This window comes from Ictidomys tridecemlineatus, chromosome 4 (genome assembly GCF_052094955.1).
Source record: "Ictidomys tridecemlineatus isolate mIctTri1 chromosome 4, mIctTri1.hap1, whole genome shotgun sequence".
NCBI lineage: Eukaryota > Metazoa > Chordata > Mammalia > Rodentia > Sciuridae > Ictidomys > Ictidomys tridecemlineatus.
The window spans coordinates 188,320,941-188,343,663 of NC_135480.1; the positions used below are offsets into that span (position 1 = coordinate 188,320,941).

The 22,723-nt window shown below is 36.1% G+C and overlaps 1 protein-coding gene across 6 annotated transcripts in view; it reads right to left on the reverse strand.

Annotated features, from left to right (window-relative positions):
• The window catches only part of Lpar1 (lysophosphatidic acid receptor 1), a 139,550-nt gene that overhangs the window by 64,056 nt on the left and 52,771 nt on the right, over positions 1-22,723 (reverse strand). For all 6 annotated transcript variants that reach the window (XM_040286152.2, XM_040286151.2, XM_040286149.2 and 3 more), the window contains one exon: positions 9,225-9,383. In XM_040286152.2, coding sequence (XP_040142086.1) covers positions 9,225-9,269 — 45 coding nt within the window. In that variant the 5' untranslated portion in view covers positions 9,270-9,383. The remainder of the gene's footprint in view (positions 1-9,224; positions 9,384-22,723) is intronic.

The following is a 22,723-nucleotide window of genomic DNA, read 5'->3' on the forward strand; positions in this document are numbered from 1 at the left end:
TTTAGACTTAGAAGATAATTAATTTCCTTTAAAAAAGGTGGCTACCAAACACGTATAGTAAACTGTCAAATTTCATGGAAACATTCCCTTTTAAAACAAAAACAAAACAAAGTTAACTCAAGTGCTTTTACATGCACTAGTGGTTTTGTTAGGCCAGTAAAATAAGGGGGAAAAAGAGGAAAGGACAGGGCATCACAGAAAGTTAAATACAAACTACAGTGAGATCCAATTTATTTCCTTGGGGTTGGCAGAAGTTAACGACTCTGAAAAAATCAAGAGTTGGCAAGAACAATCATACAGTGCTGGTGAAAGTACAACAGTACAATAGCTTTGAAAAATAGTTTGGTGAAACCACTAAAACTGGACATGTTCATACTCTAGCTTGAAAATTCTAACCCTAGCTAGGGAATAATCACATATGTGCTTAAAGAGAACAACAAGAATTTTATTTACCAAAAGGCAATTAAGCAAAGTGGGTATAATACATACTAGTGACTGAAACAATTTCACAAATATACCTGCAGTATACTATCCTTATGACTGGGAAAAATTTGCAGAGATCTACAATAGATATTTTATATTTTTCTCACATAGTTATATATCTATAATCAAATGTGGAGAGAATGATAGATATTAAGTTTTCTAGGAAAGGGGTGGTAAACAGAGTTGGAAAGGAGTATCAGGTACTTCAACTTTGTAATTATTCATTTGTTTAATTTACTAAAGTCCAAAAAATTCTGAAGAAGTTAAATCAAAATAAAAGCTGGGTAATGAATACATTATGGTATTGTAATTCCACATGTTTCATTGTGTTTAATGTATTTTATTTAAAAAATCTAATTCAGTCTGAGCCATTAAAAAAGAGGGGAAGGAAGGAGAGAGATGTAAAATTACTCTCTTTTAAGATGGAGGATCTGTCACTCTATTACTGTGACATGTGTCCTTTTGAAAATTTTAAATCAAAACCCAAAGGACTTAAACCTTCATAAACCAAATCTCTAAAGTGCATTCACTCTTGAACTAAAAGATCAAAATGATTTTGCAGTTTGTCCTGTGAGAAAAATGCAACATTATTTCCCACTAGTCCATTCTGTGTACAGGCTAATAACAGAATGTGTATTTCTTTATCAACTTGTTCCATTTTGATTTTAAAAGACAGGGTTATATACTTCTTTTCAGTGTTTAACATCTTCTACTACATTACCTTATTGTGCTCTTTTATTACAACATTGTGTGTCTCTATAAACTATACTTTCTTTTTCTGTGTTTAGGTTAGAGAAAACCATAAAATATGCAATAAAAAAAGCAGCATGTAATATATAAAATAGAATTAGCCTCCTCTTTGTCCAAACCTTTTTTAAAAATGCAGGCAAAAAGTACATATAAGAATTCTGCTTAAATGTATATTCCTAAAGCATCAGTTGAAACAGTAAAATATAATGGTGTGACAGATGACTATAATCTTCATATTTTATGTTCCCTATCATTTGCCACCTTATTTTTTCTGCCTTTTCTTTCTCCACTGCCACAGGATTGACTTCCCATGTACAGGGTTTTGTTTTTATACCAGGGATGCCCAACCAGAGTCACATCTACAGCCCTTTTTAAATTTTTTTATTTTGAGACAGGGTGTCACTAAGTTGCTTAGGACCTTGCCAAGTTGCCGAGACTGGCTTTGGACTTGTGATCCTCCTGTCTCAGCCTCCCAAGCCTCTGGGATTACAGGTGTGCGCAACAGTACCTGGCCCATGTACAGGTTTGATGGTCCTAGTGTTCCAAGCTTCTTGAAAGAGACAGTGGGCTGAGCAGCAGCTGAGTCTCTCTGCAAGGACATGTCTCACAGAGGTGGAATTTACACCTATCCATGTCATCTCTACACAACCCAGCATGTCTGCAAAAGGTAAACCCTGAACTATTGCCTGAGCCACTGGGTCATTGGCTGGAATTCTTGCTGGGTCCTGCCCTCCATTATTTTGCCAGGTTGTTCTGTAACCTAATCAACCACAAGTAAGATAATGCTAAGTAGAGTTCTAGAGTATGCACAGCCCTCAGAGTTAGGCTCATACCTGAATCTGATCTTCCTCCCAAGCCTGAACTAAGACTCCAAAAACTCCGTGCTGGCTGGTGGAGGTTCACTTAAGTAAAATATGTTTTGAAATCATCTGCTGGACATTCTAACTTTGAAATCAGGAAGCCACCTAGTTCAACAACAACCACATCCTACCCTTCTTTCTGCAGGATTTGATCTTTTGCTAAAAGTTGTCTAAATCTTTGAAAGTTGCTTTATTGCCACAACCTTTTCTAATGCTAAGCAGTATATATCAACACACTTTCACTTCTATCCAGCCTGAGCCTGCTTGAACAATCATTTATGAAAAGGGAAGGTTTAACTAAGGACAGTGCTTAAGTGATTTTATACAATTAGCAAAAGGCAGTACCAACACACAGCAAATATAGGCTGAGGTTTTGTTTTCTTTTTTTCCCATGACAGTTTTATTACAGCAAGTTACAGATCTTGATTTTTTTTATTTGTATTTATTATTTATGTGTGTGGTTTTTTTTGTTGGGGGGGGGCCGCAGGCAGTGCTAGGGATCTGACCCAGGGCATCTCTCATGCTGAGCAAGCACTCTATTACTGAGCTACACCACTGGACTCTTAGGATTATGGTGAAAATAGCAGGCCATTGTCCCACCTTTATGTTTATTCATGGCAAATCTGCAAGAAAAGTTCAAATAAAAGTAGCTGGTGAACTTAGGAGTGTGAAAAGAAGAACAGACAAAACACAACTATGAGCAGTAAGAAGGAAAATACCACACACTTTGAGGTGTAACTCTATTAATCATTAAATATTAAGCCAATTAAAAAATGTATTAGAAAGAAAAATCTACAAACAAGAAAGCTATCATTGTGGTTTACCCTAGGTTATCCTGTACATTTTATCTTATGAAAAGAAAATTTAAATGTGCTCTCAGACTCCAAAAGGAAGATATCCTCTCTAACTTTATCTGAGTTTATAAACAAAGAAGGGGCATAAATGAATTTAAATGGCAATATGAGAACAAATCTAATTCCTAATAGAAACATGGTTCAAGATGGAGTAAGTCAGAAATCTCAATGTTTATCTCCATATGCACTTATTCCTGGCAATACATTGGAGTTTTCTGTAGAGTGTTTATCCTTTGATGGATCTTCTGGCATAACACATATGCACATTATATACACAGACCATATGTAGCAGGAACTACTTTCTCTCTGTAAAGAACTCTCAGAATAATCAGTAGGAAAATGGAAAAAACTAGCATACCTGGTATCTATTAAAGGGGTTGATACTATACAAAACACTGAGCAGATATTTTGTCATTTAAATTTGTGAGCACAGTACACATTATTTTAATTCCATTATTTTATTTTTTATTTAAAAAAATAAAGCTGAAAGAGATACTTACATTGAAAGGCCTTTTAGCTACAATGACCTCACTTCCAATCAAAATCTGTTTCTAAGCCTATGCATTCTCTTTCTCAATTGCATGTTAGGGAGTCAGACCACACATGTCTTTGTTATGTGTCACCAGAAATTTCATATAGCAATTAACTCATACTGCATTAGTTCTTCATTCTATCATTCATGCATTATTCTAAAAGAAAGCACTATCAGAAGATATCCATAATTCCTTATGTTAGAGATACAGAACTTAGTAACTGCAACCACTGTAATAATTCATTTATATTGGAATCTTCTGTGTATGTCTCGATTTTATATTCAATAGTGAAATAGTCTGATTATCAATATAATCTTCTTCATTTAGAAAATAAAGTAGAAAAATGGAATTATATTCTTAAACCTTAAAAGACATTAAATGCTTTTGTGCAGATCTCATCAATGTTTTTTAACACACTAACTGCAAAAAATGCTTTTCAGAGAAACAAGTAGAGAAATCTGAATACAAACTGAGTTCAAAAATGATAGTAAAGGGTTTTTTATTTTGTTTAGTGTGATGATTGTATTGTAATTATGCAAACAAATTATTTCCTAGAGATGAATACTGATATGAAAGCGTTGTGATGAGATGACATGCTACCAGGATTTACTTTAAAATGCTTCTCACACTCCCACCCCCAAAAAGGAGAGCAAGTAAAACACTATGGCAAAATGCTAGCAACTACTGAGTCTAGATGGTGGCTATATTGAGAGTCACAGTATGATTCTTCATTTTTGTGAATGTTTGAAAGTTCTAAGAAAAACATGCAAAAATCTTTTTACTTCTAAAAAATGCAACTCATTTAATGTGTAATTCAGTTGTTTTAATCCAAAATACTCTCTAATAACATAAATAAAACTTTCTAAAATATATATGTTGTAAATACAATGGAATTTTGGAGAATCTATAGGTAATAATGTTCAAAAACACTTGTCTTCCAACAGACAACATGCAGAGAGACCAGCCACCTTTTATTGGAATATTGAAGAAGAATTAAAGAAATACTTTAACTGAAAGCTACCAGAAAACACTTGGAAAGATCAAAATATATTTATGTCCTTGGCTAAAAACCAAAACAGTCCCTCAGCACATGAGAGACAGAATGAAACACCTTGTAAAATGCTGAAGGAACAGATTCCTTCCTTGCTGAAATCACAGGTGTGGGAGTTAAATACCTTGTTCTCAGACACTGATTCTGCCTCTATTACCAGCCTTGGATTTGAACAAAGCCAAATCACACACTCAGATATTAAACTACTGACCCCTCCATTAAAATGAAAACAGCCTGATACAAGTGGCACACACACATAATCCCAGCTATTTAAGAGACTGAGGAAGATTGAAAGTTTGAGGCCAGCCTCAACCTCAGTGAGACTCTATCTCAAATTTAAAAATAAAAAGGGACGGGATTAGAGGTCAACTGGGAGAGCACTCCCATTCAATCCCAAGTAGTACCACCAAAAAAAATTTAATTTTTTTAATCTAAATTCTACTTATTCGACCCACAACCTGATCAACCACAATTAAGGAAATGCTCAACAGAGTTCTAGAAAGAGAACATGGCTACTGAGAATAGCAACTTAAGTTTTTCAGTTTCCTATCCCATCCCATACCCTCAATGACCCCAAGACACGAACACATTAACTTCACCTAGTGATGAACAGGTTTCCTGCCTTCAAACACATCCTTGGTGCTTCCTGTGGATAAGGAAGCTCTTTATCAGCTCAGTGTTTGGAAGGGCAGAACTGTAAGTCAGCAACATCCTGAGGCTTCTAGTCTAGTTTCGCCCTAGGATTCACCTAGCTTTGTAAGGTGCTTTCTCAGCAGGAGAAAACCAAAATCCGGCTTGCAGCAGCAAAGCAGAGAATACAAACTTGTCCCACTTCAAAGCACAAGGCCTATCTTTCACTAACTGCACAGCAATCCCAGCAGGGGTGACAATGAAAGCTTTCTTCCTTATTATTGTTTGAAACAATTACAGGCTATTGGTTCATATTAATTAGTTTATGTCTAGTATTAGGCAGCCTTAACTAGAAAAATGTTTTTGTTATCAAATGAATGGAGAAACAAACAAAATCAAAAGCTTTTTCTTTTTTTAATTGTTGCTTTTACCTTGGAAAAGTATTTTCAGGACTTTCACACTTGAATGTGAGTGTTATCTTTACACTCTAAAAGAATTCACTCTAAAACAGTGTATAAGTGCACATGCCAGACAATAGCAGGCTAAGATGTCTAAATGAACTTCTCATTACTTGCTGTCTAAGGAGATTCTGCATTTAAATAATTTTAACTTTCTCTGAACACTGCTAATGGAAGAGAAGACATCAGGCTTAGAGGCAAGGGCAAGCTAGCCTTGGACTACAATTTGTACAAATTCCATTGGAAGACTAACATATAATTGGGCTCATAAATAATCAGAGGATCCTGGAACAAGTGACCCAATGGCCTTCATCTCTCCTATGCCACCTCTCCTTGTGATCTAATGCCCCAGCTTATTGCTGTCTCCTTTAAAATCGGACGTTCCCAACATGTGGCAACAATAATGAGACAACAACCATGGTTGACATTGATAGAGAATTTGTTCAGCAGAAATGTCAAAAATCAGAGCTTGAATCCAGATCTAAGATTCCAAAGCCTGGGTAACCAGTAAACAACATAGGCTTCTTTCAGATCAATATTATATTCCTTAATATAATATGCAAGGCCCTGCAAAATCTCCAGCTTTACAACCTAACTCATGACATTTACCAGTTTCTGTAAACACTCCATCCTGGCTAATTTCAAGCTACCAGTATGAAGAAAAACTGGCTCACAAAATTCTTAAAAACGTAACAATTGGCCCTTGTGGAGTAGCAGAGGTGGTTCTAGGGACATCACTGTTTACAACCCCATGCCCTACTATACTGTGAGCACCCTGAACCAAATTCTAAATACTGCACCCAGTCTCACCTTGGGACATTTGACATCTGTACCTGCTCTTTCTTTCTCTTACTAAAATAATACACTCTTTCATTAGCTCCCTTCAAGAAGTCTTGCCTGATCCTTTGAGTCCTTATTTTCTGGGTATTCTGCTTTACTCCTGAAACATCTCTACTTCCTGTCTCATGGCACTTGTGACACAGGGTTGTAATATTTTGTTCCCTAATCTGTGCATCTTCTACTATGTTTCTAAACTCCAGCAGGACAAAAGCCTTATTTATTCTTATCTACACTTGTATCCCCAGCCTGCTGTAGAGCTTGCTAAACAGGAACAGTTGCTAATATCATGGGCAGAGGTGCCAGAAACTATTCTAAGTTTTATACATGTTTTCTGAGATCATCTTTAAAACAACTCTCTGAGGCTGGCTCCATTACTGCTCTGCCCATTTTGTATATGAGCATATGGAGGAACCTTCAAGGGGTAAGCATCTTTCCCCATGACTGGGTCAGTAAATGCTGGAGGCAGGATTTTAATCCAAACAGTGTGACTAGAGGGCCATGTACATCCTTCAAGAAGTCAGCATTTTTTGACCATTTTTCTTTTCATTAGTGATCCTCTAGGAAAAAAATTTAATTAAATTTAAATTATCTTTAATGGAAAATTAAATACTAAACAGCATTTTGCTGGGTAGCATTAAGTTTTGGAGGAATTTTTCATCTCCCAAGATCCAAATTTGGCCCTCTTGGGGACAATATCATTCTATTGGAAATGTATGTGCTGAACTTTTCACTTTGGATTTAAATTTATGTACCATATGTTTGTCCCTAAAAACACATGGTACCATTTTACAGTTTTAAAGATATCTTCCTATAAGAATTATTTGCATCTTTCTCTTCCCCCCATAAGGTTCCATAGGGCAATATAGCTATGTTGATAGCCTCATTTTTTTAACTAGAACATAGTATTTCAATCATATTTACATATCTGAATTTATTAAGTCCTTCCACTATTGAATATTCAGAAAGTTTTATACTTCTTTGTTTTTAACCAATTCTTCAATGAATATCTTTATGCATTCTTGCTTGATCTCACATGTGAGAGTTTTTATAGGGATGTGCAAAAGTATATAATTTTTATATCTATTGTCAAATTACCACCCTCCACCCCCAAGTGGCTGCGCCAACTAATCTTCCCACAGAAAATTTATGAATACACATTTCCCCAGTATTTATATTAAATATGGCCTTTTTCTGCCTTGGGTGGTGTTAAACATTCTAATTAAATGAGTCATTTGAAAGTATTTATATTACTCATCAGCTGATAGTAGTTTGTGTAACAGGAAAAGTGTGTGTAGACAGGTTGATGCTGTTGGAAATGCTGACAAATGACAGGGACATTGGCATGCTAAATACCTAGACCAGGAAACCTGCTCTAGGGCCTACTCACTTCACATAAGGCTAAGAACAGTCATTACCTGAGAACAGCTGCACTAGACTTTTAAATGGTGATCTTGGGTAACAGGCACTAAATCTCTCTAGCCATTCTCTAAGACTCTCAAGCACCAAAAAAAACTACTGAAGGTAAAGAAAACCAAACGTCCCAGGTCAATGGATGTTGAAAGGGCAATGATCCATTTATGAGAAAGACAAAAAGCTCATGATGGAGGTAGCACTAAAATGCTAGAAAAGAATACTAAAGCTGTGAAGTACAGCAAGGACTTGAGCCACATGATAAAATCCCAGGTCTTTGCGGGGAAAACACTTAAAGTAAATGAAGTAAAAATGTCCCTTTTTCCTCTCTCCCTCTTTTCACTCTTCTTTATAAAGAACAGGTACCCTCACTCAAAATACATATGAGTTTCAATAGTCTGCAAAACACAGGAATAAAAGTGTGTATCATCAAGATTCAAATTTCAATCCACATGGCTTTTCCTTTTTTTCTTTAACCTTGGCCTAAAAATGATTTTCATAAATGATTCAGAGTGATGCCACACTCTGAAGAGTGAAGCTAAAAAATGAAATCATGGGAAACTATACTCACTGAGCCCCTTCCATGTACCTTCCATATATTCTATCATTTAATCAGGTGAGGAACCTGAAACTGAGAAGGGCGGCATGGCTAAGGCCCTTAACCCAAAAATCCAAGGCCCAGGGATGTGAACTGAGGCATGCTGACTCCAAGTCTGTTTCCCTATTGTACCACGATGCTGCTGAGCCTAAACGAGTTTACTAAATACTCAGAGCAGGTTATCCAATAATCCAAACAAAGACAACGTCCCTGCTGTACCACTGCACTACCCTTTGGTGTACAGGAAAATTACCTTGACTACCATCCAAAAGTTTCTAGAACTGCATTTTGTTTCCAAGTTCCTACAACAGGTCAGAGAAAAATAATAATTCTAAGAGGAAGACAACAGGGCAGCATTGCAAAACTTGATCCATTCTGAGTTATTTCATTAGCACCCTTACCCACCCTCTCCCCAAAAAAAAGAAAGATAAAAGAAAAGGATAGCAGCAAAATTTACTACTCACTTGTCTTGATCTGGAGTCTGATGCCTAGAGTAACAGACAAGACATCCTAAAGCACTAAAAACCAAGGCCCCTGAAAACAGAGGCCAGCTTACTAACATCACTTGTTCATTGTTCCAGCTGCTTCCTGAACTAAATGGCACCTCACTCACAAAAGCACCATTATCCAAGCACCCACCAAATCATAAGAGATGCACACAATCTCTACAGTCGAACGCTCCTTCTGAAACTCAATTTAAATATTCATGAAAACTATGATCAGCTCAAATCTCTGCTAGTGTGAATTACTTACTTACCTGGGGCTGTGAAATCAGAGGGGTGGAAGTAGAGGCAGCAGCCATGACAGCTCTGCAGCGGTAGGTGGTGATCAGGCCCCAGAACTACAATGCCAAAGACAGAAGCCAATTCTTGTGGTCACTGATCAGATCAGGGTCATGCTAGGAGAAACTGTGAACCTAGAAAGAGACAGGAAAAGTCACAATTAGTGCAAGAGGACTGGTGCAAGGAGTGAAGTACCATTGGCTACAGGAAGTAAAAATCCATACACCAAGTGCCAAATACTACAGCAAGAAACACAGGAATCCAATAGGAAAACTCCAATATCTAAAAGCCATGACTTCTGTATCATTTGTCCTAGTGATATTAAGTGGATGTATTTTCATAAGTTTAAATTTAACTCTTCATAACAGCTAGAAGTTCTGGGGAGGTAGTTCCAAGCTAGAGAGATGATGAGGAGGAGAAGCCATCCAGTAATTAAACAATAAACTAGAAAGAAAAAAAATGATCCCCATTTGAGAGCTGATAGTTTATATACAAAGGGTAAAGAGAAAAAACCATCAAGTGGTTAGACCCTACCCATTTACAGATGAAAAAATAATTGAAGCTCAGAGAAGAGAAGGGACCAAATAATTGAACATTTTATTTAGTTCACAGAAGAGCCAGAACTAGAGCAAAAACAACCCCAATTCCTAGTCTGGCATGAAACGTAAGAAAGTCAATGTGGTCCCTGTTTATGTTTCCTCAAACAACTTGGTCACCATGTTCAAGATTTAAGACAAGCAAGACACCCAGTGTCAAGGTATAGAGCACACACTTCCATATGTGTGAGGAAGAAGAATTCCTACAGTCCTGACATACTCCAGGAGAAGATGCAAAATAAGCACAAAATACAACAAAATTTTCTCTCCTTAATATGTTCACTAAGAAAACTTAGAAAGATGCTAAGTTCCCAGCAGGAGAGCATGGCCCCAGTTCTATTAAAACACTGAGATGATACTTTCAATGTTGCAATTAGTTCAGAAGGGGAATTTTTTTCATCTTAAGAAATTAAGAAAATTCTTTCACTTTTTAAAAAAAATTCATTTTTAGATGGTTTTAATCCCATCTAGTAATCTCCTTTTTTTTAGCACTCCAAAGATATTTATGGAACATATGCAGGAAACTAGGGACATAATGAAAAAGACCTAGTCAGCTCCTGCTGTAAACATATAGTTCCACTAACATGCAGGGTGATGCCTGAAATACTTCTAAACTCTAAGAGAATGATACTTTTCAAAATAGTAAAAGTAAACTGGAGTTCATATGACCCAAGTCTTCTGTAGAAGGAATAGTGAAGTTGGACAGTTAATATGAGTCCTCTGACCCCAAATCCTCTGGTGCTACTCTAGATTAGCTCAATAATACCAGACAAGTCACAAGCTCAGAAGAGCTGCTTTTGTTAAAAATGACCTAGATTTCACAGCAACTTCTATGAGCTCTTAAGTTTTATTTTATTCTGTCTTCATGTATTAATCCTTCAAGTTACAGGTTCAATCACTTTAAGCTTTAATTGTTTTGAACTGTGGAAACTTCCTATGCTCTTCTGTTAAAGTGATAATTTTTATTAAAAAGTAAATTATAAATCTCTCAAGCTATTTTAGCAGGACAATCAACACTGAATTCTATAGCTGCTCTGAGACAATACTGACATCCTTAGTCCTCCTTTTTAGAGGGAATAAAAGACCTGTTGTGTATCAGACTGTGAATTTAAATGAACAGCCCAGGAAACAGGGTATGTATACAGAAATGCCTTTCTTTATTCATGAGGCTTCCAGAGTGATAAGCCTACCCCAAGGGAATTACAAGACCCCATCATGCACTGCTTTACACTGAACATATTCTTAGAGTCAATTTGTGCTAATCCTTTTTTTGTTTCTCTTTTCTCCTCCTTAGGTATTTATACTTCACATTGCCTTGCTTTATGCTGAGATGGACATATGAATACATAAATGTATCATGATAGCCAAAAAAAAGCAAGCAATATTCCACTCTTAAACAATCATACTATATTCTTGGTTCCAATTCATTTCAGTCAATCTCGGTCAATCAATATAACCTGAAGATATTTAGATACTTTCAATATTCACAGTGTAGAGAACTATTCAAAGGGCAAAACAGAGACCTGGCCTATAACAAGGAAAGGATATGGCCCACTAAACCAATATGTTCTATGGCATCATTGCTGATAGTCAACAAGAGAAAGTCTGGGGTTCAGTGAGAGCCCACGGGACACTGAATTCTGGAGCAGTCATAGCACATAGAGTCCAAGGCAGACTCTGTTAGCTCACTTCAGAGGACACATTGAGGCTTTGAAGTGTTGTGTGACATACTTACAGCCACACAAGCAGGAATGAAGAGAGCTGAGACCTAAGCCAGAATTGACTCTAAGTCCCAGCCCCTTTCAAATACACCAACCCTCCAAGTGAATGAGAATTAAGAGGAGATAAAAAAAAATGCACAGAATATCTTAAAGGAAAAACTTCAGAGAGTCCTGCATAAGGCAAGATGGAAGTTAGGTGGCCTGTGGAGTGACCCTGTGACACAGAACCCTGGGCTTCTCTTCACTATATAAAACTCTGTGTCCCTTATTTCATGTTTCATATACTTGAGATGCCTAATCAGATTTTCAATTCATATTTTTAGAAAGAAAATAAGATGTAAAATTAACTCCTTTCCCATAAAGTATTTGAGATCTGTCTAGTTTCAAGACTTTTGTTGAACTCATTAGCACATTACAAGAACTCTTTATAAAACAGTGCATGATTACTTGACTCTGCCAAAAAGTAAGGGCGAAACAACATTAAAGATATAAACCAGTGTTCTCTTGGGAATAATGTCCTAAAATTACCACGTATCTATTTGCCAACTTATTCACAAAACTGCACAAATCATGGAAAAACGAGACATGTCCTAAGTAAAAATGCCCCTATCTAGCAGGGGAAGTTGGTTCACTTTGACATACTAGACCCTCCCACCTGACCAAAATCCCATGGTCAACTATGGAGTTAACCAAGAACTTTTAAAGAAAAATACCCTTCTTTTAACTCTTCCAAGTACTTGAATACCAGTCCCAGCTTTCTTCCAGCCTACCATCAACCTGACTACATTTCCTTTGCATGAGCTCCTAAGCTGTGTTCTAGCTACTGAAAACCACAAAGTAGTGTGGGTTTTCCCCACTGACATCAGTTTCTTCAGCTGAACTTGAGTCATGATTTTTGTTCCTTCTTTCCTTCCCTAGTTATCTCCATTTTCCATTAGGCATTTTTCTGATCTATATAACTCTTCTCAAAACTATAAACTACCTCTCTAATATCATTTACTTTGAAAAGATGGCTTTGTCATCTCTTCACTGGATTATTCATCCTTATAGTCATTGATTATGTAATATGCAATATGAATTACCCCTACAATTTAAATCATATGCATAAAATACAAATATAAAAATTCATAGAAACAGAAAGTAGAAATAGAAGTACAAGGGCTGGGAGGAGGGAAGAATGGAGCATTAGTGTTTCATAGAGAGCTTCAATTTAGGATGATGGAAACGTTCTAAAGATGGAAAGTAGTGAGGGCTGGGGTTGTAGCTCAGTGGTAGAGTGCTTGCCTAGCACATGTGAGGCACTGAGTTCGATTCTCAACACTGCATATAAATAAACAAACAAATAAAGGTCCATCAATAACTAACTAAATAAATATATGGAAAAAATCTTTACCTTTAAAAAAGTGGAAAGTAGTGATGTTTGTATAACAATGTGAATGTAATTAATTGCTACTGAATTGTACACTTAAAAATGTTCAAAAGAAGTAAGTTTTATGTCACATTTATTTTACCATTAAAATTTTTAAAAAGGGAGGAGTTAAGAACATAAGCACTAAGGAATGATGTGAAACTATTTCTTATATAAAGAAGCATAGTATAGTATTATATCTAGACTATCATTTAAAAATGAAACATATATGCAAATGAAATGAAATAGCAAGGATAATGCAAAATGACAAGTATAATTTTAGAAAAAATATAATTTTTAAATAAGAAAACTATGCAAATAATCATTCCTCTGGGACAGATTACCAGAGAAATGATCACCTGGATGTAAGAATAGGAAATATCTGAATCAGTCACAAAAACTACCCCTGGATTGATCCTAATTATTGCTTAAATCTCCAAAATTATGTACTAGAAAGGAACACTGGGGGAGGTCTACAAAAGAACAAGGCACCATTCCCCCTTCATGTGAAACTGAAACTGCATATACAGAGAATAAGCAAATGAAAACTCCACAGACCTGGAAGGATGCCCGCAATACAGAGGGACGAGGGCTAAAGGGGACTAAGCCAGGAGAAAGCTGGAGAACATGTAAAATGCACTACCTCTTTAAAAAGTGTTCCTGGCTCCAGAAGCCAGCCAAGTGAGTACTCTCTGGCTGCATTCACTCCTGATTTACATAGGGCCATGAAGACTGCCCCAGAACGCGTGAGAAAAAAGGAATGCTACTAGCTGGCTTCTGAGGACAGCAGCCATGCCAAGTGACAATGCCCTTGCTAATTACTGAGTGCCACACCAAATACCTAAGAGAAAGTCTCTGGTTTGAGGCAAACTTCCATTTGATTACTTATGAAGCCAATGCTGGCTTCCTCCCAGGCCTCACAAGAAGATGAATTTCTGGTTGGTAAATTAAACTACTACAAACCTTAACCTTTTTCCTTCTTCTGGATTTCAGTCAAGCAATGACTCATAGAAGTGTTTGAAAAAAACAGAGTGCAATACCTGAGACTGAATATGCATAACATTTGGTCTCCAAGGATAAGCAACAGAGAAAAACACAAATTTACCAGGCCAATAAGACATATAATTATAGGTCAAAATAACAGAAGACTCTAGAATCACAGCAAATATTTACTTGAGAAATAAGTGTACTACTTATTTCTCAAGTAAATATACTTAAAAGGGAAAACTTCAGAAAATTTCTAGCTCATGGTCTTAAAGTTGCTGAGGACATAGTAGCATCTTCCATGGTACAGGTGGTTGTGGAAAGAGATGCAAGATCAAAAAAGAGTATGCATTAACCAAAAAGAGGAAAAGAAAAGAAATCTGACATATGGGCTTGAATGAAGGCAATCGATAAAGCAGAAAATAAACTAGTAGAGCAGAAGACAATGCAGAGCTCCCATGTGGGGAAATGCTACATGGGCAAAGACTTAACAGACTCCAAAACAAAGAGAAAAGATGAACAAAAAGTACTAAAGGAAGAAAGGAAACATCATCACTGGAAACAGGAAAGGGTAAGTTTATCCCAGTTTTAGAAATACACAATTTAAGTCAAACAGGAATTTTTCAGACTTGAAATTTCTATATCATTCTGCAGAGGACTTGACAATCTGGCAAAAACAAGCAGAAAAAAACCTCTGTCCCCCAAACCTGGAAAATAAAAAAAAAATGAGATATAAGCAAGTCATAACCATAACTTGGTTTTCTTAGCAAAATAACATCTGACACCCGACTTACATCATCTAAGGCGTAACAAAAGATTTTTCTTTCTGGAATCTGAGCAAATGAAAATACTCAACAATAGTGACAACAAGAAAGAGATACTGCACTCACTGAAACAAAAACAGCAAGCTTAAAAAACAATGATTCAAAACTCAGAAGGACTGGAATATAAATCTTTAAAGGTGCCCAAAGTATAAAACAAAAAACAAAGTAAAGGAAAATAACTAGCCCAGGCCATCTAAGAATCTAATAGATGAAATTGCAGAATGAAGGAGTAAAGGAAACAGAAGGAAAAAAATATCAAATACCTCAAAATGTTTTCTAAAATGGAAGGCCATACATTTGTAGAGCATTAGGGTCCACTGACACCCATCTGCACATCCACCTAGCACATCCTCCATCACTGTGAGTTTTTTCCTTTTCTTTTTAACTCTGAGCATTTCAAAAAATCCTGTGAGATAACAAATGATTTAAAATCAGAAAATTTTTGACCTTCTCAATAGCAAGCCTGGAAACCAGAACATAACGGAGAAATGATGAAGAAAGTAATTTACAACCTAGAATTCTACTGGAAGATGTTCCTTGGGAAGAATGACAAGGAAAAGGCAGGCATAGGAATCCAACAAAGGAAAAAGGCCAAGGGAATTCCTGGAATATGTGAAGGGAGATCCCTGGCTGGTAGGTAAGGAGACTCAAAAGGTACCCCTGACAGAATAACTGTCCATCTGGATCTACTAAGAGCAGATTTCTACAACTAAAAGAGTTTGGGATTTAATGAGAAATAAATAAATAGAAAACTAAGTGAATATTTAAAAACAATGAAAAGGAAGGGAGCGCAGACACGGATAGGAAGGACAGTGGAATGAATCTGACATAACTTTCCTATGTACATATATGAATACACCATGGTGAACCTCCACATCATGCACAACCATAAGTCTTGGATCCTAATTAGAAGAAGATATACTCCATGTTTGTATAAATATGTCAAGATACACTCTACTGTCATGTATATCTAAAAAAAACAAATACAATTTAAAAAATAAATAAAAGGAGAACAAAAAGTTTTCAGAAAAGGAAAAGGACTCAAAAACTTCAACTTGGCTCAGGTGTGAATGCCATTAACAAGCTCATCATCACACTAAAAATGAAGACTGGCAAAGTCACAGCCACATGATGAGGTGTGGGATAAGAATAGACGTAATGGCACACCTAACCTATGGAAAATCTATTAATATTTACAACTTATAAACCAAAAAGGAGAAGCAAAAACCTGAACATTCCAAAATGCATACTTATTTCAAAGCAACATATTATACGCAATTCAAAAAAATTCTTTAATAAAGCAAAAATCATAGAGGTTTGATGAAAATACCAATCAAGGCAGCTAACTCAACTGAAAATGGTAGCTCCAGTGAAGGCAAAATGTTAAGAAAGGAATAGAGTTCCTTTTTCTGAGCAAGTCTCATGAAGCTATTTGACATTTTCAAATTTATGACTTAAAAAAAAGACCATCACTGCTAAAACAAAAAAATTTAAGCTAGTAAAAACAGAAGTGCCACACAAGTGTATTCAACTTGATGCTATGGAAGGCTGGTTTAGGGGGGGAAAAAGCACATTTTTAAAACAATGAAATATATTGGGTTGATTAGAAATTATGGATATATGGCACAGAAAATGAAGATGTGATATAAGAAAAACTGGCATACTTAAAAAGAACAAAAGAAACAAATTAATTACCAATGAAAGTAAACTTTTCTAACTCCAACCTCAAAAACAAACAACAAAAAAGCCCCAAATAATCTGATTAAAGAATGGGCAAGACTTGAGTAGACATTTTTTCAAAGAAGATCTACAAATGACCAGCAATAATGAAGTAAAGCTCCATGTCACTGATAATCAGGGAAATGCAAAATAGATATCACTTCACGTTGATTAGGATGGCCATCACACACACAAAAAAAGAAAAAGAAACAATATAAAATAATTGTTGGTGAGAATTTGAAGAAATTGAAACCCCTGTACACTATTGGTGGGATGATAAAATGGTACAGTCATTGTGGAAAACAGTATGGAGTGCCTCAAAAATGAAAAATAGAACTACCATAGGCTCCAGAAATCCTACTATCCTACTAGTGGATATATTTCCAAAAGAATTAAAAATGGGATCTCAAAAAATTATTTTTACACCCTTTTCATGGAACATTATTTACAATACTCAAAAGACAGAAGGAAACTCAAGTATGCAATGAACACACAAAGAAAACGTGGTATATACATACTATAGAATATTATTCGGACATTAAAAAGAAGAAAATCCTGACATATGCTATAACATGGATGAACCTTCAGGAAATTTTGCTAAATGATGTAAGCCAGACACAAAAACAACAAATATTATACAATTCTAGTTATATGGTACCTACAATAATCAAATTCATAGACACAGAAAATCCAAAAGTGGTTGCCAGGGACTGAGAGAGGATGGTAGAATGTGAATTCTTTTAATGGGCATTGAGTTTCCACTTTCTAAGATGAAAAGTATTCTAGAGATGGGTTTCATGCTAATGATTTGAATGTGTCCCTCAAAAGTTCATGTATTGGAGACTTAATACCGAGATTCATATGTACTTGGAAGTGGGATTTTTCAGAAGTAATTAGAAGTAGATGAGGTCCTGAGGCACTAGTGGCTGTATTTTTTTCCATATTTTGTTATTGGTGCATTATAATTGTACATAATGGTGGGATTCTGTTTATATATTTGTACATGCACACAATTTAACAATATGATTTGACTAATATAATTACCCACTATTCCCCTTACTAGTGGAATTATAAGAAGAGAGAGGCCCACACTGTCACACTTGCTCTTACCTAACCATGTGATGCCCTCTGCCATTCTATCATGCAGTCAGAAGGCCCGCATCAGATGCTCATACCTTGATGTTGAACTTTGCAACCTACAAACCATGAGCCAAATAAACCTCTGGAGTTTTTTGCTTTTTTAAAATTTAATTGATTTTAATTTTTAAATACATGACAGTGGAATGCATTACAATTCTTATTACACATATAGAGCACAATTTTTCATACCTCTGTTTATATATAAAGTATATTCACACCAATTCATGTCTTCATACATGTACTTGGGATAATGATGTCCATTACATTCCATCATCCTTGCTAATCCCCTGCTCCCTCTCTTTCCCTCCCATCCCTCTGCCCTATGTAGAATTCATCAATTCCTCCCATATTCCCCTTCCCTCCTTATATCAGAGAAAACAACGGTATTTGTTTTTGGGGGGACTGGCTTACTTCACTTAGCATTATCTTCTCCAGTGCCATCCATTTACCTGCAAATGCCATGATTTCATTCTCTTTTATTGCTGAGTAAAATTCCATTGTGTATATATATATATGCCACATTTTTTTTTTATCCATTCATCCACTGAAGGCATCTAGTTTGGCTCCACAGTTCAGCTATTGTGAATTGTGCTTCTAGAAACATTGATGTGGCTGTGTCCCTATAGTATGCTGTTTTTAAGTCCTTTGGGTATAGATTGGGTTATTTGTTTTTTTGGTGCTTAGCTTTTTGAGTTCTTTTTATACCCTAGAGATTAGTGCTCTATCTGATGTGTGAGGGGTAAAAATTTGCTCTCAAGATGTAGGTTCTTTATTCTCCTCACAGATTATTTCTTCTGCTGAGAAGAAACTTTTTAATTTGAGGCCATCCCATTTATGGATTCTTGGTTATAATTCTTGTGTTACAGGAGACTTATTAATGAAGTTGGGGTCTAATCCCACATGATGAAAATTAGGGCCTACTTTTTCTTCTATTAGACGCAGAGTCTCTGGTTTAATTCCTAGGTCTTTGATCTACTTTGAGTTGAGTTTTGTGCATGGTTAGAGATAGGGATTTAATTTCATTTTGTTGCATATGTATTTCCAGTTTTCCCAGCATCATTTGTTGAAGAGGCTATCTTTTCTCCAATGTATGATCCAGAATAGCTAAAGCAATCCTTAGCAGGAAGAGTGAAGCAAGTGGCACCACAATGCTAGACCTTAAACTATACTACAGAGCAACAGTAACAAGAACAGCATGGTATTGGCACCAAAACAGACTGGTAGACCAATGATACAGAATAGAGGACACAGAGATAACCCACAAAAATCACAATTACCTTATAAACCTCTGGGGGTTTTTGTTTGTTTGTTTTTTAAAGAGAGAGAGAGAGAGAGAGAGGAGAGGAGAGGAGAGGAGAGGAGAGGAGAGGAGAGGAGAAGAGAGGAGAGGAGAAGAGAAGAGAAGAGAGAGAATTTTTTAATATTTTATTTTTCAGTTTTCGGTAGACACAACATCTTTATTTTTATGTGGTGCTGAGGTTTGAACCCAGCACCCCGCGCATGCCAGGCAAGTGCATTACCGCTTGAGCCACATTATAATTTACCTAGCCTCCAGCATTTTGTTATAGCAACAGAAGACAGATGAAGATACTGCACAACAATGTGAATGTACTTAACATTACTGAACTGTATAGGTAGATTGTTAAGAGTATAGACTTCATATGTAATTTACCACAACTTAAAAAAAATTCTGCAGCTTCTAGGAAAAAATATTAAACAAATGATCTACAGTTGAAACATATGTCTAAGTCACTGAATTTTTATAGGAAAACAAAATCAAGTAGGGAAAAAAATCAAATTTCAAGGTAAAAACAACTGAGCCAGACATAGCTCTCATTCAGCAATAACAATAAAGACAAAGGACTATTTTCAGGACTCTGTCAGAAATATGGAATACTTCAAAAAATCTCCATTCAAGTAACTGTTATTACTTGTAATTGCAACAATAAGACACTTCTTATTATAATTTGGTTATATTTCACCCTGAAAAATCTACTTGATGTCACAATGCAGCTATACATATGACAAACCACAATAATATGCTCAATACTGCTTCAGCATGGACAGCCTGTCAGTCCATGTAAACACAGGATAACTGTGATGATAATGGTGACAAAAAAATACAGTTATAACTGCCCAAAAGAGCTATACAATGGAAATACATAGCTGATGAGTGGAAAATCATAAGAGGAGAAAATTCTTCACATTTTGAGAAAGGAGCTAATAAATACTTCTTATTTTTAAAGTTGATAAAAATAACAATTTCAGCTTTAAAGTAGCAAAAGGGAAGGAAAGAGGAAAACAGGATGACCAAGGAACAACCACACTAACCTTTTTACCTAGGCTACCATTCTTACCAGAGTTGCCTGTACCACTAGAGAGGCAAATGGCCCAGCTGGGATGTGATCAGAGTCCATTTGCTTGACATGCAGTGTTAGAATAAAGAAATTAGAAAAGAACTGGAGAAATCAATTAAGTTTTTCATGTTTTTATTTGTTTGTTTGTTTGTTTATTTATTACATACAACAATAGAGGAGTGCATTACATTCATAATTTTTTGCATTGCAATTCTTAATACACCTTTATACCACAATTTATCAAATCTCTGTGCCCACTCAAGAAGACAAGTATTCCATGTTAACTCTTTCCATGTATCTCTCCAGCTACTCATTCCAAGCTTTTTACTTTACCTTTGTCCTAAAAGTTAATCTTTCTTTCCATATGACACAAAGCTGATGCATTCAAGGGAAGGAACATGCCAGCCCACCCTGCTAATGGGGACTGCAGAAAAGAGAAACACACTTAACGAGTCTGCACTATTTTACAAGTCTTTTATCAGTTCACACTCCCATATTCTACAAACTGCAGAAATAAGTCAAAAATTATACAAATAAACTCCCTGTCCTGATTTCAAGACTGGATGGACAAGCATACAGTTTTCATTTCAGAAGCATTCCTGATGGAAAGAAATGCTGTCTCAAAACTCATAAAAATAACAAGGAATGGCAAGACACGATTTATGGAAAAATCTCAGAACAGTAGTCACTAAAAAGGCAAATGAAGTATTGCCCAAACCCTGCTTACAGTCTCAGGGCCAAGCTACTTTGTGTTATTATGCTTAGAAAATGGGAAGAATCTCTCCTTGAACAATAAGATCAAGAATTGGGTAGAACTGTAGATTTTTTGAGTTAAATAAAAAATGAAGTCAAGAAAATATGACAAGTCATGAAGGAAGAAAGCAAAAAAAGAAGGAATGGGATCAATATTTTAATGGGAATAAAGGAATGGAAGTCCATAAAGAAGACTGAGAAGATCCTCTTGGAAAGTAGAAAAAAAAAAAAACAGAATTCGTCTCTGAGTAAGAAATAGGCTTAATCCTACCCTGTTTCGTTCCATAGCCTGAAGTCACAGTGTCTAAACCCCTGATCTTCTTAGTCTTAGCAAGCCATGACTCTCAGCCATTTTGCACAGGGATGAAGAGCAATAGAAGGACGGATGCATTTAGGACTTCCTCTTAAGGTAGGAGGCACACTAAAGGACACAGTGGATTCATGTTTACTGTGGCATGTTTGAGATAGGAACCGCTGAGCCAAGTTGGGGGGTGATTTCAGTCCAAAGTTTTCAAGACAAGAAGAATTACAACCTCTATAACCAAGCCTCAGACAAGATAGACTTTTCCAACCATAGCAGACAGAGGATTCTAGGAAAACGCCTCCTTCTAAGAGTATGCTAAGAGTATATGCATGTCTAACATCAGAAGTAGTTGCTGAATAGCCAAAAATAGAAGGGAAATTAATATGTATATGTATATTCATATTGGTAGAAGTGGCAGGAAGGGAAAGAGGAAAGAAGAGAGACCAAATGGGGATGGGAACAAAGTGTCGAAACAGCTAGTCAGAATATAGAAGTCTGTGGCTGTGGCAGGAACAGTGATTCAGCCCAGAATAACAGTATTTCAACAACAGAGGGTTCTGTTGACATAGGCATCTTCCATTATTTAGGGAGTTTAAAATTCATTTTTCAAGTAGTTTCAAATTAAAGTACCTTTGATGGAATGCATCAAAATCAATTCTGAGTCCTCGAATGAATAAACAGTGATTTTAAAACTGTACCTCAACATTAGAAAGTTATATTTGAAAGACAGTTTTCTGATGGGTTTAAACATAATGTAGTTTCCTAGTTACTCAAAATATCTGTGGTGCAATGCATTTGTTATAATCTTCCTACAATACATTATGGATTTGTGTGTGTGTGCGCGTGTGTGTGTGCACACACGTGCACACATGTGTGTCTATGATTGCATCAAGATCCTAAAATGTATGCTGAATCAGAAGCTATATAACTCCACATTATACTATGAAACTATTATTAAGAGCAAAGATTTTTCTCCAAGGATATTTAATGCAAAATTGCATGCAAGTGAAAAATTGTAGAACTAATCTTAACATCCATTAATGTGGTACTTGTCAACTGAGTTATTAAAATGGGCTATTGTTTATTTACATGCAATTCAATTTTACATAGCCAATAAAATTAAACTGTGTTTAAATATTTATCTCCTATTTAGGAAAACATATACATAGAGAAAGATAATAATATATACATATATTTGATTTGCCCATACCACTCTGAGGTGGTATGGGCAATTTAATTTTCTGCCAAAAAAGACTGTACAGGGCTAAGATGAAGTAATATAAACTAGATATACCTGTCTAAATACACAAAAAATAGTAAGATAAAATATACAAAGAACTAGACGTTGGGCAACGCAGGCCAATGATCCTTGAGAGGTGGGAAAAGAAAGATGGGCTCTGTGATTGCCCTAGCTTCCTGCCTCAGGAGTGCCCAGGCCACAGGCCCGGGGAAATGTAGATAGAACTCAGGAAACTTAGGTGAAAAGACAGGTTTGAGAATCCCAGAATCTTAAGGAAGCTGCAGCTCACATACTAGAGTACCAGAGAGGAGACATAAATGCAGAAAACTCCAAAAATATGCCAAGTAACTTCTTTGAACATATGTGAGAAAACAGAGGCCAGGGAAATATCAACTTGAAAGAATGACAAGGAATGGTACCTGATGCTC